General features: G+C 33.6%; 1 protein-coding gene across 3 annotated transcripts in view; it reads left to right on the forward strand.

The window, feature by feature from the left end:
- LOC136036192 (dachshund homolog 1-like) overlaps positions 1 to 13,678 on the forward strand; it is a 120,527-nt gene extending 106,849 nt beyond the window's left edge. For all 3 annotated transcript variants that reach the window (XM_065718267.1, XM_065718269.1, XM_065718268.1), the window contains one exon: positions 12,177 to 13,678. In XM_065718267.1, the coding sequence (XP_065574339.1) occupies positions 12,177 to 12,229 (53 nt within the window). In that variant the 3' untranslated portion in view covers positions 12,230 to 13,678. The remainder of the gene's footprint in view (positions 1 to 12,176) is intronic.
- Positions 13,679 to 17,125: the final 3,447 nt, after the last annotated feature.

Here is a 17,125-nt window from a genome sequence, read left to right on the forward strand (position 1 = left end):
TTTATCACAGCCTAACTCTGCAGTTAGCAAAGTAAAGATAGAGGTTTTGCGGTTTCTAGGAGACAAATGGAAGGTCCTTTACGTTCTTAAGGATTACCCTCATGTGCGGCAAGTTTTCCGAAACTACAACTGTGTATTGCCAACTTCACCTCCGGTTGAAAGACTTATTTCAACTGGTTTCAACATTTTGTCTTCACGAAGGAATTTGATAGGAGACCTCAGATTTGAGTGCTTAGCAGTACTAAAAGCAAATTCCCAGTACCAGCATCTCAACCGGAAGACGAATTATTAACCTTGAGCAGGGGAGGCCATGCCTCTTTCAATGTTTCTTGAACTAGAACAGTGCAATTCGGACTAAACGGAAAAAGAAGAAAACGACCGTTGAAGAGTTCGTAGAACTACCTGGAATTAGTTACTTTGGTAGACTGTTTGATGACTTTCGTCAGTTGGATACATGTGGCACCGTTACTGTTTAAAACTAACTAACGTTCCAAGAAGTGGAGCTCTTCTGTCTCTCGTGGTGCTTGATTATTTGTTTAAACTGCATAATGTCTTTATTATATGACTTTGTTTTGTTTCCATTACACGACTAGATATGAATAAGCTGGAAATGTTGTTAGTAGAGTTGTAATTAAGTAGTACTTGAAGTACTACTTAAGTACTAGTTCTGTGCTTAAAACTCAAGTACTACTTAAGTACAATTGTAGTCTTGTACTTCATACTTAAGTACAAAAATTGGAAATACTTAATACTTGATGCTTATGTGCAAATTTCATGTACTTGTCACAACACTGACCGCTACCCAACTGTTCATTAAAATAAACTAATGAACCGGAAACTAGCAAGTCAAGTAGAGTTGCTTCCGGTATTGAGTTGAAAAAGATTTTTTGTATAATTTATAAAATAAAATTATAAAAGTAATAATTTGAAAGCCGAATTCACCTGCATCTCTACTCAAAGCGAGAGTCTTGAATAAAATTGTCTTAATTTCAATTGTTTCCCTGACAATCCAGAATTTAGAAAACTATCCAAAGTATTACTACTCTTTAAAGATACCTTTAAACCATTATTATATAAAATTCTTGTTAGTTTTTAATTCAGCTCTGGAATATATAATAAAGAAGAAAAAAAGGAATCCTTCCTTTTCATCACTGTTTCATGTGAGCAGAATATCTTGTATTTTTTTATTTTTATTGTCTAATAAATGTTTATCCCTATTTGAACCGTTATTTATCGTCTTGGAAAAGCAGTGTGGTCTTCGGAAATACCCAACTTTCAGATTCCAGATAATACACATTACAACAATTTCCTGTTGTACTAACAGGGCTATAAATACAGACAAGGGCCAAATCAGAAAAATGCCCATGATCTATCCCTCTAACCATGTCGACGCAAACAAGATAACATAACGAAAAGCACTACTAGTGACGATTATAGTTACCTGCAACTTAATGAACCTAATCATAAAGAGGTTGAGTGAAATCAACACTGAATAGCTACCCTACTGAGAAAGGCTGTTTTCACTATGAATCCATATGTGCAAATTATACGGAAGGCATATTTTAACGTGGGAAGATGAATCTGAAGATTTCTTATCCTTATCAAAGCAGGTATACCTAAAAATCAACCTATAGGATGATTAGCTAGTCCGATATTTTAGATTGAATGTAGTTATTGTGATTATTTTTAGTATAAAATTGTGATGTATAATTACTACGCGAAAGATATGTATATGGAAGTTGCGCTTGCGTCGCTTATTTGTGCAATGACCATTCTAGTCCAATAATGTCAATTCGCAAAATTTGCAAGGGGGGGGACACATTTCAAAATCTAGGGGGTACAATTTAATTGTTTCTTTCTAATGAGAACACCCTAAAAAGTTTTTAAAATCAATGGGCACTCAATTTTCAATATGTGCTCACAATCCTGTTTGTTTTAATTTAAGAAAATGCTGACCATTCAGAAGCCAGAGATTACAAATTATAACCATTGCTTAGGGCATGCCCAGGTTCTTGTTGGGGTGTGAGTTGGTATTTTTGTGCGCGAGGAAGGATAAAAAAACATCAAAAATGTGTTTATATGTATTTCAGTTAGGTTTTGGAGTCTGACAAAATTTACGGGGAGGGGGTGTGTGTTAAGCCCTGAGCCCTCTCTTCTGGATACGGCTTAAACCATTACCAATCAAATTTTGCAAAAATGTGCTCAATTTTTTGTATGCTTAATTCTACAGGGTCCGAATTACAATATTATCTTCTTCTGCCCCTCCCTCCCAAAAAATAAAATAAACTATTTTATACATACAAAAAAAACTCAAACGAGAATGTGGCCAGTAGAGAGAAAAGAGTTGAAAGACTAAAATAACGCGAATATTTCGCCTGCGTCTAAACTAGGCGTGCTCAGCACAATATAAAAAGACACTAAACTAAAAACAAATCAAACCACCACTAATAATAATAAATACAACTGTCCCAACTGATCCATGTAGGGAAAAGAAGCTATTAGAGTTAATTCAATGAGAACATCAAAGGAACTGAAGAAAAATTAAAAAATTGAAACCAAGTTAACTATTCTGTTGCGAAATAACCCTCTTGTTAGCTAATATTGAAGCAACTCTTTTTGGTCCAGTAGATATTACCTACTGGACCAAACCTAGTAGGTAATCTTGTCCACTGGTGATTATGTAAAATTTTAATTCCCTTATTGACTATTGGCTCATTTTTCAAAAGATAATCATAAATTGGGTCAATATTTAAATTCTCCGTGTCTTTATTTATTGAATATATATATATATATATATATATATATATATATATATATATATATATATATATATATATATATATATATATGATATATATATATGTCTATATATATATATATATATATATATATATATATATATATACGATATATATATATTATATATATGGGTGTTGCCTCTGAATGTCTATATTATTTTTTCTATTGTTTGGTAAATGACGACTTGTGTGTGGCTATGCTGTTTGACTATGTGATTGTATGGATGAGTAGGGTTAAGGCCTCATTCAAGTGCTTGTCTATATTAATCACTAATTTAGGAAAACAGTCTTCCTTTTCTCCTTCTGTCTCTCTCTCTCTTTTTTTTTTTTTTTTTTTTTTTTTTTTTTTTTTTGTGTTTGTGCTGTTGCATTGGTGATTTCTCTTTTCATGATATATATATATATATATATATATATATATATATATATATATATATATATATATATATATATATATATATATATATATATATATATATATGGAAAATTCCCAAAAAATGGGAAGCTGGTTAAAAATTTAACTTTTATTTAATAAGTCTTCTATGAAAGTTATTTACTGTGTCCCCCCCCTGAAAAATGATGAAGTTTTATTTCAAGCAACATAAATATCGCCATAGTAGCCAGGATTGCAAAAAAAATTGTTTAAGTTAGGTTGTTTTTGGTGATAAATCTCGTCTAAATTTGTTTTTGAGGGACATCCTAGTTGCTCATCGTTACATGATCATCGTGATTTCATTTTACGAAAATTAGGGGATGGTATTTTTCAAAATCCGGAGGGGCAAAATTTTTCAATTTATTTAATGAATTTGTAAATTAAAGGCATTCTTCTGTAAAAACAAAGGAAAAAGTATTGACTATGTTTGACAACCTGTGACTGACTAAGTGAGGGTTGGACACTCGTGAATGTCCAGATGTAACGGTATTTTTGAGGCACTTATTATTGGGATTGTTGTGGCACTCATTGCCATTCTTTTAAAATTCCAAAAGGATTCTTTTTAAGAAGAACTTGCTTTTAAGTTTGAGCAGTCTAATTCAGTTTCAGGGTTGTCATTTCGGGAGGTCCACGGGAATATACACCCCTCTCTTAGTATACAAAATCAAATATGTGTACTAAAACAAAAGGAATTTCCCGGAAATTGGTGGTTGGTTAATTATTTTTTATTCATTTATTTTACCCTATAAAAGTTACCGGCTGTGTCTCTCCCTCTCCCAACAAAGTGAAGCGACATATTTACTTAATTCATGTGCAGGTTATAATTTCTCTTATCTCTAAATATTGTCCCACAGTTTTAAAAAAGTGATAGTAATGAATTCAGATACATTTTAAATTCAACTTGCATAAATATCATAAAAACCATTCAAAAATTCGATACATATAATAATTTACATCAAGCTGTGACCAGACCCAAGTTGCCAACGTTTCAATCAGGAGTTCTAAGATTTAAATCATCTGACCATTTGCAATGACTTATAATGGCTATAACCAATTCCATGTTTGTTTATGACTCTCAATTGCATATCTTCGCCTTTGATGTCTTTGGGATTTTTATTGTCAGTAGAAATCTATATGCAAGACAAACCCATGATTAGAGCGCTAAACTATAGACTTCTTGTTTTACAGCTACTGCTGCGAGATGGTTTTTAATATGTTGATTTTTTTATGTCGTTTATCATGGGAAAACATGTCTGGACTGGAGTTTTTGAACAGTTGATGCTAATAAATAATCAACTGCTTGTACTGAAGATTATAGATTGTATATGATATTTATAAATTTCCCGTTCTGAAACCCTAGTATCTTCGATCAGTTTCAATGATTTGAAAATTTATGTAACCAATGTGTGTTTTTCTGTTCTTTTTTCCCCTCAAACTAAATTGGTGTCAGCTCCTGTTGTTATATAATGTCCTAATATTATGGGCTAAAAATAGAAGATCAAAGGAATCAAAATATCTGAAGCACTTCTGCCAAACTCAGTCATTCCATTTGCAATTTCGTGTTGGAATTATATTTTTTCTCCCCTTATCTCCTTTTTATGTTGTAGGTCGCCTCCCAAAATCTCAAGGGTTTTCTATGTTATTTGCATAGTTCTTGAATGTTTAAAATACATTTAACTGAGTTGGTTCATTTGAGGGCTCATAAGATTATGTACAGTGGGGTATAGTGCCGTACCAGCTATTAAGGAGAAGTGTTAAAGGATCGTTCTATGGCTGAAAGAGGGGGAAGGGATTCCTGAAGCCTCTAAAAGTATGTTTTAGGTCCAAAGGTTCTACCGTTCAGTGAGCCTTTAGATAAATACAGAATTTGGGGGGGGGGTTTTCCCCTTTCCCTTAACCTTCTTCATTCTAAGGAATACTTCTGGATAAAACCTGTAATGTGTGGGCTGCTGGGTGACAGCTCCCTTTTTATAGCAAGAACGGTTAAAGTGGAACATAAAAATATCAAATTGTACATACTCAGTGGCATCAATTAGGGGGGAGAGGAGCTAAAATTTTAACTCTAGATTTGTTGATCCTCCCAAAACTTTGAAATATACTTTTTGTATTTTCATTGAAAATATCTGTTTTTGGTATTTGCTGAAAAAACTGAGTAAAAATATGCAAAATAACCTCCCTAGATTTTGAAAAATATATTCCCCCCCCCCGATTTTCATGAACTGACGTCATCATATATGCTTAGCTGCACATAAGGGGGAGGGATGAAGTGTATCCCTTATAGGAATTATCAAGTCAGGAAACTTCTCATGAACGCTATGAAAATAATAAACCTGAAATGTATTTCTTACATTTTTTATCCTTAGATTTCTGATTTCTTTGGTTTTTTTTTTTGGTAAATTAGTATAACCAAGTATAAACTATAAGTTTTGTGATTCTATAGTTTTTAATGCTTTATCTTTTTGCATATTTTAGACATGAAAACATTTAAACAAGGAACATAAACATTAGTTGATATTGGGAGGAAGGATTTTGAAGGGTCCCAGATTAGCTAAAGTAGTATAAAATATGCAAATGGTATGAAAGCTGTAGTAAAATATAGAGAAATCATAAGAATATCGTATTTTGGAAAAGTGCATTGGCTGAAAGCCTCCTTTCCCCCCTTGTTCTTGATTGCTGGGATCAACCCATCGATGGCCTTCAATTAAAATCTTCCTAACTCTCCCTTCTCTTGATTCATATGTACAGAGGGAGAGAGTGAGACCCATAGTCTTAAAGTTGCAACTGGAGCATATGATAAATTTCTTAAAAAGGCCAAGCAGATCACATTTTCCAGAAACATGTTGATCAAATAATTTTGACCTTTTTTCTGTGAAATTGCCCAAATTGCATTGTTCGTTCCAATTTCATTTTAATTTCTTATTTAATTTGAATAACCTTTTCGGGGAACAATTGGAGTTTATATATAGATTATTGAGCAACAGCGAATATTTCACATTGTGAGATTGTATTTTCTTTGTTCAAAATAGCATTTTGTTTATTATGTACTACAGGCGTAAAACTCAGGTTATTTGTGAAAAAAATAGCAATCGTACAAAACAATTATACTCGAACAATGGTGTAATAATTTTTGGTTCTGATTCTGTTTGTCAGTGTTTACAAAATTAAGGTAAAAGGTTAAAGGCTTTATTCTTCCATATTTCTTTATTATTTAACTTATTTGTTTCTTGAGGCTGTTTATTTGACTAGATGAAATTTATCCATTCTTTAGTTTTCAAAGAAAATTACTGAACAATCAGTGTCTTTTAATTGACTTCCATTTTTTTTGTAGTGCGAGGGGATTTTTTTTTATAATACCAAATCTCGTGAAAATAAATTCAAAATAACTCATTTTCTTGTTAATTTTCATTTTAACTACTTTATTACAAACCAGCTACGAGATAAATAATTACAAACATACACTTTAGGGGTCTTTTTGGTGAATCCCCCGGTCGTTTGATATGTATTCAGCAAGTCAACACAGCACCTCTGAAACCCCTTATTCTGACAAATATTTTAAATAATTTTCGTTCTGACAACTTTTGAAACCGTTCCGGTGCTTTATGGAGGATGATTGTATCTTCATTTCATTGACTGTTCTGTTTTTCTACTTGTTTGTCAAAAGCTCCTGTTTTAACCGACTGGGAACAACTGTTTTCAACTTTCTGTTTAATTCAGATTAACTGCAAGTAAGAAGCGACATTAAAACTTAAAACGAACAGAAATTATTCCGTATATAAAAGGGGTTGACCCCTCCTCAACGCCTGGTTCTTTACGCTAAACTTTGACTCTTTCTCTCAGTTCTACTTTTTAAAACAATAAAAAAACTTTAGCGTAAAGAGCGAGGTGTTGAGGAGGGGTCAACACCTTTTATGTACGAAATAATTTCTGTTTGTTTTAAGTTTTAATGTCGCTCCTTACTTGCAGTTTAAAAAACTTGTTTTTTTATTTAATTTCTGAACGTTCTTTAATGAATGCATGTTTTGATTTTGGCTGTACTTGACTCACTTGCACTTAACTCGGGACACAATCGGATGTGTAGCCCTACCTGATTGTAGGAGGTGGCAGATGATCAAAATCTACTTGTAAATACTCCCAGGTCATGGGAGAAACGGTTTTATGCCATGATAGATCCATGGATGGCCATTGACGAAAACTTTGACTCTAAGTTGGCTATGATGGCATTAAGCTAGAATTTTATCTGGCTGCCACGCGTTGTCTTTTTTTTGTCCAGGAAGAGGTTGTATCCAAACGTGTTTGAGACGAAGGTTCTGGTGAGCTTCGACAAGCATGTCCAAATCATGAGAGACGGTGACGCTTTATAATAAAAGTGCAAAGCAGGGACGTACTCAGGGGAACTATCTGGGCTCCTTCTGAAATCCTAGTTTTTCTTGAATTTCTTGTCATTTTTCATTCAAATCGTAAAAATATATTTTTTTTTGTTCATGCATAATTCTTTCCGCGTCGCTGTGTTATAGTTTATTTGACATTATACACAGAAATTTCCAAAAAATTGCCTCATATATCTATGGTCAAAAGAATTGAGGACTTAACTTTTAGTGTGTTTTACTGGTCAGATTTGCAGCCATAAGGAAGGATAAAGTGGACTTAAGATTCGTATATTCGAATCGTCCTTCGAGTGTGGATTTTCGCTTTTACACGTGCGGTTTACGGAGCTTAGTAAAGGCAAAAGATGTTGCTGTCATTCACGTGTATTTCGCCCTGCATTCCCCGTTACTATTTATTACAGACATCTAGTATTTGAAATTGTCCACCAAATCTATCTGACCCTATCTCAGCGAAAGAAATGGGTTCTATTCGTCATTCGTCATATTCAAAAACTGAACTAATGCCAAATGAATAGAAAATGCTGGCCTTTATTGTACAGGAAGGATGGGTCTATATTTTCCGAATTCCCGAGGATCGATAGATCAGAAATTTGTTCTTTCTTACTTGTGTGACTTTCGAAAATTGTGTCGATATTTGCACGAAGAAATTAAAATAATATATCAAAAGAAAGAATTTGACTTCATTCGTCACTTTGGCAATTGGTAGGATTTTGATTATAAAGAAGTGGTCATAATCCGTCATTTCATGGGAGACGCAAGCTTAGCCTATAGTAGGTTTCGTGAGATTTCAAAAGTCACAAGGACCGTAACACAAACTTGATGTATGGCTTGATTACTTCTCTTGCTTTTCATTGGTCTTCGTCATTAGGTAATCTGTCTTTACTTTGACGGAATATCGTTGAAAACTCGTGATTACATCAACCAAGCTCTATAATTGCGACCGCAAGCAAACTTTAATTCCGGGCAGTGTTGCCAACTGTTCGGAGCTTCTACTGTAACATCAAATTGCAACGTCCTTTCTTGGCTAAATGACACGTCTTTTCCGCCGGACAGAAATTGGATAATCAAAAGTGATCTGCTGTCAAAATGTTTGAGATAATTTACGCTCTAGCACACAACCTGAAAATATAAAACCGGGAGAATGTTGTGTGCAGTTCTTCATTCCATTACCCAGAGTCCTTGTTTTGACATGATAAATTCATTTGAATTGGTATCGTATTGTAAAAGAGTAGAGTATGGGGGAAGGTAGACAAATGTATCCACGTCTGTGCCCTGACAAATCAAAAACTACATTTAGAAGTTCGAGGAGGAGTTTATTTATTTATAGGTTACTTTATTTCTGAGCCAAGGATTTACATAAAAAAAAGTTGAAAAAAATCTAGACAAAAAGAATCTATAACCCTAATTCCTCGTCATATTTGGTCACTAGACTAGATTTTAAGCACCTCATCTCTTATATCAGACCATTCAATCTCTCAGAAAATTCAAGGAATTTGATATTTTCAATTGTCGTTTAAATGTATAAAGTTAAACAAATCAATAAATAGCCTATTGCAAACATACTAAATAGAACATGCCTTTTTAATAGCCAATATTGGACAAGTTAATTAAAAATAATGTCCCAATAAATAGGATCAAAAGTAACTTGAATTTTGACATGATGCATGCAACTAGTATGAGCTAGAGCTTCTATTGTTTTCAAAGGTGCATACCTTCCAATCTTGCTATTTGGCATACCCCTCCCCCTGAATGTAAATATTAAAATGCTATATTTTCGATTTTTGTGACTTTTGGGTGATCTTCTCTACTTAAGCAAAGCAATATTTTTTCAGAACCCTAATACGTCTCAGGAAGGTATATTGTGCAGAAGCTCTCATAATTGGCCGCTGGTTCGTTGACTCGAAATGAAAATATGCTTTAATAAAAGTGAATTTTTTCATTGGAAAAAAAATCGTGTGGTTTTAATGCAATATAGAGGACAAAACAAATGCTTATTTACATTAGTACTTTTTCATCACGTAAAGGATACGATTATGAGGTTGTAATCTTGAAAATAGGTTGTATATGAAATGATGGAGAAAAGAAAAAAAGACTAATTCTAGGCGATTTCCATTATATTTTCCTTTTACAATTGCTCTATTCCAGACCCAGTCATTTTTTAATTGTATATTTCTTTATGATTGCATTAGTGTAAATAAATTACTACCTAAGGCCAAAATACTTCAGTGACTTTTGGACAAGTGAGTATGTAATATCTTTCGATATTTATTTTGTTTTTGTTCTGGCACTCTACAGAAAAAGGTTGAAAAAGGTTGAAAAGGGTTAAGAAACGTTGGTATAAAGAAAGTGTTTGGGTTAAAGAGTATTCATGTCCCCGTTTTTATAGTCCCACATGAAGTAAAACACCAACTCAATACATTTCAGAGGTCAATAGCAAAAATAGTGACTATATAAGCTCAGACAGAAGGAATAGGATTATGCATTTGAGCTGTTTTGAATGTATGAATCTTAGGACCTCAAAAGTTGACTTTCTTGATTCAGGCTACTTTTTAGAATCACCAATATATAAGGAGCAAACTCCAATATCTTTAGCATCGACAGGGCTACTTAAGTTTAGGATCAGAACTAAGATAGTAAGTAAAAATATCCTAAAGTCACTGTTATTTTCGTTCGTTGGTTTCATACCCATCTTTGACCATTCTTGCATCGATGGATGTCTTTTAAAATACCCACGAAGATTTTTTAGACTTATTTGAGCTATCTATTCGTGGAACAGGTCCTTGCTAAATCCATCTTAAGTCTTGTTGTCTTTGAATCTTGCAAAAATTCTTGTATGTACTAGGTGTCAATCACACCTACGTGCAAAGCACAAAGTGGCATTTCAAAAGAAACATAGTTTAAAAAATTCGATTAAAGTCAAAAGACGAACTCCTGAACTTCCCTCAATTCTGATGCACTAGCTTTTGAATCTTTAGTGAAAAGTCTCAGGGTAAGATATATTCAATTAATTTGTTGAAGGAGTGACTAATTGCTTGAGGTAAAATTGTTCCCATGCTCTGCAAAATTACACTGGTATAATCACCAACTGATAATACGTATCATACAGTTTGGTCACGTAATTTTGCACCTTAGCACATAAGATTTATGCAAGGTTTCACCGAGAAAATTCTCAGATTTGAATACTTTGAAATTACAGAGTAAGTGTTAAGATTGATATGGTATATACCGTTTTTGTGTATGAATTAGCGGAGACACAAATTCCCGACAATCAAACCACATAATCTCATAACTTTGCAGAATTGAAACTTTCTTGCCCGCAAAAATTATTCTCAATCGCATGAATAAAATCCATAAAGGAGCTTAATGCGACAGTTGTTGAGCCATAGTTGAAAGTTATTCCTTACAGACTGGTATTTTCATGGTTGAGAAAATGAAGTGTAGTCAAGAATAAACGACCGTTACAAAAATAATAAACGGAATAATCACTTATTAAGATTTAAGGGTCTTTTTCAAATGTGAATGTTCTATCGAAACCACAAAAGAGCTGAATTGTCATATATGTTTTTAGTGTTTGCTTATTTCTTGTCTCTATTAATAACAGAGAAACTTGCTTGTAAATGGCGAAATACTTAACTGGGTAATGGGAGCCATGAGGCTAAAGTTCTCTCCAAAAACGTGTTGGGTTTTAAAATGTTCCTCTCAATCCTTTCAGGTTTTGGGGTCTGGGGTCATTTTGTCTTGCAAAAGTGTTTTCTTTTAAATTTGGTTCCTTGGGGTTATACTTGTTTTTTATTTTCAAGTTTCCAAAATGGTTGCCAGAATTGATCATTTTCTCTTTTCTCAAAAAATTCACGGTTGACTACTGGAAGTAAAGAGTGACAAACGCTAATAGTAACATAGACTGGATAAAAAGAAATTTTTGATAACAGTACGTACATTGAAAGACTGATATTTTTATCACAATTAATTTATGAGCAGTCTGTATTCCAAGATTTTATCTATGATGTAAATATTTTCCTTTTAATATAATCGGAAGTGCATTTTATCTGTTTCTGCACTATGGACTTTTCTTTTTTTGTGAGGGGGGATCATTGCCCTAGTTTCAACAATAAGTTAGGAAATGTAACTGTACTTGGAAGGTTCTCTAATTATTGAAAACTTTATATTGATTATTTTTATGGATATCTATCACTGCCTACTGGATGCAGAAAAAGACTTCTCAGAGCAAGGGTGGGGGTTACCTCAGGCTTGACCTCCCTGAAATTCTTTTTTTCTTAGTTTCCTGAAATATATGTATATTTCAATATATATATATATATATATATATATATATATATATATATATATATATATATATATATATATATATATATATATATATATATATATATATATATGATTGAAAACTCCCTCTATGAAATAAACTCCTGTTCTCATGCCTGCATCAGACAGCCTTTTTTGACAAAATATGTAATTATAAGTTACTTTATTAGATGGTATTTTAAAATTTTTTGGTATTACACCGTCTTGTCTAACTGAATTTATCCTCTTTTCTTTTAGATCCACGCAGTTTATTCTTCAAAAATTCGGTTCTCTACACTTCTGCTTCGTAAACGTTATTCAATCCGTGGAGTAGTCTTGTAAATAGCTACAATTTTCTTCTTATTGATTTATGATTACTTGTGTGAAAACGATGACTATTACAGTGATAAAAGTAACAGTGAATTCTTTAGAGATCTCAAAATAGCATTTTTTTTTGTGAGTAAAACTTTTCTGCTTTCTGAATTTTTCTGAGCACATATGTTGCGAATAATTTGATTTTTGCCTCAAATAAAGATGTAATGAACATAAAAATTCATTTTGCCTGTTTTAAAGAACGTAGTGAGTGTATTATGCCAGATGCATGACCTACTCACCGAAGTTCCACCAGACTGGGCTAAATTTTGTCAATTGAAGAATTGAGATTATATTTTCACCGTTGATTTTTTCAAAGGCACACCTTGATAGAACTATGCACGAAAAGTGCAAGTGAATTTCTTTTTAAATCTAGCAAATAATCTAAAATTTTATTAGCTCAGTTGACAGAAATTGACCCAGTCTGGCTTAATGGTAGTGCGTCAGTAGCTTTTGCTGCACCCTGATTATTTTTGCCTTTACCACAAATAGTTGTTTCCTTCCTCGTCCAGTACTTTGATTATCTCCTTTTGCTACCAAAATAAAAAAAAGAGCTGTCAAAAGACACTAAACACCGCTAAGGGTTCCTTGAGTGCCATGGGAAGAAGGTTCACTGGTTACGATCGAAGGCAAAATCCAAAATCTTAAAATATTAACTCAAAGCAAAGTGAAAAATTCAGATCATATATTTATTAGAGTCGACCTACTAACGAAAATTACGAGAAATTATTCTTCCCGTTTTTCCTTTTTTTTACGAGAGGGGGGCGGGTAGATACTCAGTCTTATTAAATCTAAATAACCCTGGAACATTTTCTTCAAGACAAAAATATGTTTAAAAGTGGGATCTAGAGGAAATTTGGGATATTGTTTCTATAGCCCTTCTTCTTTCTTTAATCCTTTGAAAGCCAACATTCTACTTGACGACATGAGTGTCGAAGCGTATAATTTTAGTTTAAGTTCTGGGTACCGTACTGATTTATTTGGCACCGGGTAACTTGTCATACGCAAAAGAAGTGGAGGGGCAAAAAGAATCTTAAACTTCCCTTGACACCACTCCCTTGAAAAGAGCAAATCAGAGTAATATTGGAGGATAGCACAAAAAAAAGAATAATAAATTTCTATCATACCTGCAAAGAGTAGTAAATGGAAGTTTTTCCAAACAGGTAGTCAAAAGGACCCCTTTCCCATGCAAATATATTAGAAAAATAAGCAAAAGAAGTACAAAACTCTGGACGCATCTGAAACTTAGCCTATTTTTTGGAAACTCAACAACTCTTGAAAATTTGGTGGTGCCTCTCCTCTTTCGTTTTTCGTTGTGTAAGTGTATAGAAGTGTATGTTATTTGTACTAATAAAACCCAAATATACCAATAAAAAATTCCGACTATACATATGAACATGAAGTTTTATCTCAGACTCGGTGCACTAATTTCGACCTTGTAAAGAGCGAAGTACCTCCCATGCATATCTTAAATAACCGCGTTCTGAGACAACAGTGGCTATGCACAACATACAACACAAAATGACTAGCCTCTTATAATAATCAACTAAGTAGACAGGCTGCATAGAATGTCTACTGTAGACAGGCTAAAAAAAGTGATGCATCGATGTACGACAATTGGCGCGGGATAAGCCTACTATCTATACCCGGGACGCTACTTTCACACATCATTCTCCAATATATCCAATTGAAACTGGATGACAAACTCAAAGCAACATGGCTTCAAATCTAACCGCTCCTGCGCAGAGCTTATATCCACATTCCGAGTACTCATTGAAGAATCCTGTGGAATGACAATCTGAACTTTACATGATTTCCATCGAATTTGAGAAAACATTTGGCTCTCCCCAGAGAAAGCCTTTGGAAGATACTTTCTTATTATGGTATCTCATCAAAAGCAATCAAATAATCTCAGCTATGTATATGAACACTGAGACATTCCTTATCGTGTAGGCCTAACAAAATACTTCAGAATACTCTCAGGAGTTAAGCAAGGCTTAACTAAATGATTTGTATATTGTGAAACACGACCACTCAAGGTATCAGCCTGATTGGGGAAAAAAATATGTGTGACGTTAACTTTATCGTTGCCATCACTATCGTCGAGAATTGCAAGGAACGCCTGCAATAACTACTTGATGAAATCAACAGAGTGGTGAAACGGATTAAGCTCAAAACCAACGTGAGTAAAAAAAAAATTCATGGTGAAATCGAATCACTGCTTCGGATCAAGTGCGGTAATGAGGTAATGAAGCAAAGGGTCAAATTCAAATACCTGAGAAGTATAGCTAAAAAAACACTGGCACGTTGCAGAAAGAATTAGTGCCCGTATAGGTAATGCAATCGGAGCTCTCAACAGGATGAAGAGAATCTTGGGATCGAATGTCTTTTCACTTCGCGTCAAACTAAGACTCTTTGACAGCAATGTTCGTCGATTCCGATGTACACAGCCAAATAATGACGTATTGTTGGAGAGCAAGACCGTCGGATCCTCGCCTTTGAAAATGCTTGTCTCCGAAGAATCCTGTATATATACTGGAGAGATTGAGTTTCAAATGTTGAAATCTCAAAAGTGAAACAAATATTATCCGCCAATGTGGATGGCAATATTAAGACCATGTCATGAGAATGGAGGTTCCAAGGTGATCCACGGAACCAAGGAGGCTACCTTCCAAGGTGATCTACCAGTTGTAACCAGCAGAATCGAGAAGGAGAGGTCGTCTCAAGAGCCCCCTATGCCGCATGTACTAGTCAGGTCTCTGCTCTCTTGACAAGTCTCTGTAGCCCGAGCGGGAAGATGTGCTGGTGGCACCATGCTATTGCGAAGACCAAAGACTTTCTGTCGATACCATAGCGCCACTGAAGGCACAGGGGGTCTAAGCTCTAAGGTAAGACAGGCTGCATTAACCGCCGCTAGGGCAAGAATTCGTGCACAATCCAAATCTTGAATTGCCTTTCATTTTGTAAGTTGTTTTGCTTCAATAATAATTCCCTTTGGTACAGTTTCCTTTAAAGGATTTTTATTTACAGAGGGTTGCTTAGTGGAAGCCTTTGTTTTTGCCAGAAAAAAGTAAAGAGTCATATTAAAATTAAAACGAGAAGAAACCAAGTCTTATAATAACTGAAACTTGAAACGGCCAGTAAGCATTGCCAAAAGAAATCCAAAATGAACGAAAATTAAAGAAAATAATCATAATGATGACAATTAAGATAAATATGACAGAAACTAATATAGATATCTCAAGAACGATTCACGGTTTTAAGTTAAAACTTTCAAAAAATGTTGAGGTGCATGTTTAACTTAATTAAAAGACACTATGTACATCCCAGAAGTCAAAATGGCATATCTGCAATATCTCAGGAACAAATAATAACATTTAGTTAAAACTTCCAGGGAATGAAGAAGGGAATTTTTAAACAAGAATAAGACACTATTTACATCCGGGTTGCGAAATATACGTGTTTAAAATGTCCCAAAATAGCTAGAATATCAAGTTTGAACTCCCAAGGATTTTTAAGAGGGACGTTGAAAACCAAAAGACATTATGTTCCGTCTGGTTGTCAGAATGATATTATTTTCACATCAAAAGTAGCAAACGGTCAGGTTGAAATCACAAATGAAAGGGTTTAGAGGGTCAGAAAATAAAGAGTGTTGAGTGATGTCTCTGGTATTTGGTATATGCTTATTGTCCTATTCCACTTCCATTCATTTGTAATATCTAGAATATTTTTCGGGGAGGATATTTTCGAGTATATTATTTTTGAGTTACTGTTACATCAAAATCATAGTTCAAGAGCAATGCAGAACATCAATTTCAAATTGGACGAAATTTATATGATAATTATGGTGAATACAATCAAAGCCAACGCTCAGATTACCTTATGCTTCTTAAGCGTTTTGATTACATTTAGATACTTTAATTCTTAAACCGAAAACCTAAAAAAACTGGAAAATTTTTCATTGTATTAACCAATAACATAACTAGCAATCAAAAACGAACATATTAATTAAAAAAAAAATATGAAAATGAAGTTGTTAAAGGAAAGTAAAGAGCGACATTGAACTTAAAATGAACATAAATAAGGTTATATAATAAATAAAACTTAAAATGACCAGAAAAAGGACCTAAAAACGAACAGAAATTACGATTAAAATCATATCGAAAATAGAAGTAACAGATTGTGATGTAGATGAATAAAGAAATCCTTAAACGAGTAAAAATTAAATTGGATTGGATTTAAATTGGAGTTTGACCACTGCACCCCCTCCCCTAACCTTAGAAGTTCTAAAGCCAATTGTGCTATTTGTTTTGTCCTGGAAATAAAACATTTACAAACGCTTTTATTTTATTTTTAGCACTAAGAAAAAAACTTCAGTTGAATAAAATCTTGAAGTGTTGTCACTTGATGGAATTAATATTATTATATAGTGAATATTCAATTTACTCTCATTAGTTCTTTCCAGTTATCTTGATTAATATAGTGATTCATTTTTATTTTTCGTCAATGTTTTGAAAAGTTTTGACTTGGGAAGATCATGGGAAGCTTATCAAAGACAAAAAAAATGTTCGAAGAAAACGGGGTTGTTTTGATTCTTAGCGCGAAACATTTTTTTTATATTGATCTGCTTAAAATTTCAGGCCGTGAAAACACCTTAACAAAAGTTTCAGAACACAGGGAATCAAACAGTTCGTGGTAACGAACTGTAGTAAGGAGCGACCCGGCTCAATAGTAAACGAAACTCTAAAAAACGGAATTTTGATACTAAAAGATAATCAAAAGAATCCGATTTTCATGCTGATTTTAAATATATAAGTTATTTAGTCTTTGTCATC

Source organism: Artemia franciscana, chromosome 15 (genome assembly GCF_032884065.1).
Source record: "Artemia franciscana chromosome 15, ASM3288406v1, whole genome shotgun sequence".
Lineage (NCBI taxonomy): Eukaryota > Metazoa > Arthropoda > Branchiopoda > Anostraca > Artemiidae > Artemia > Artemia franciscana.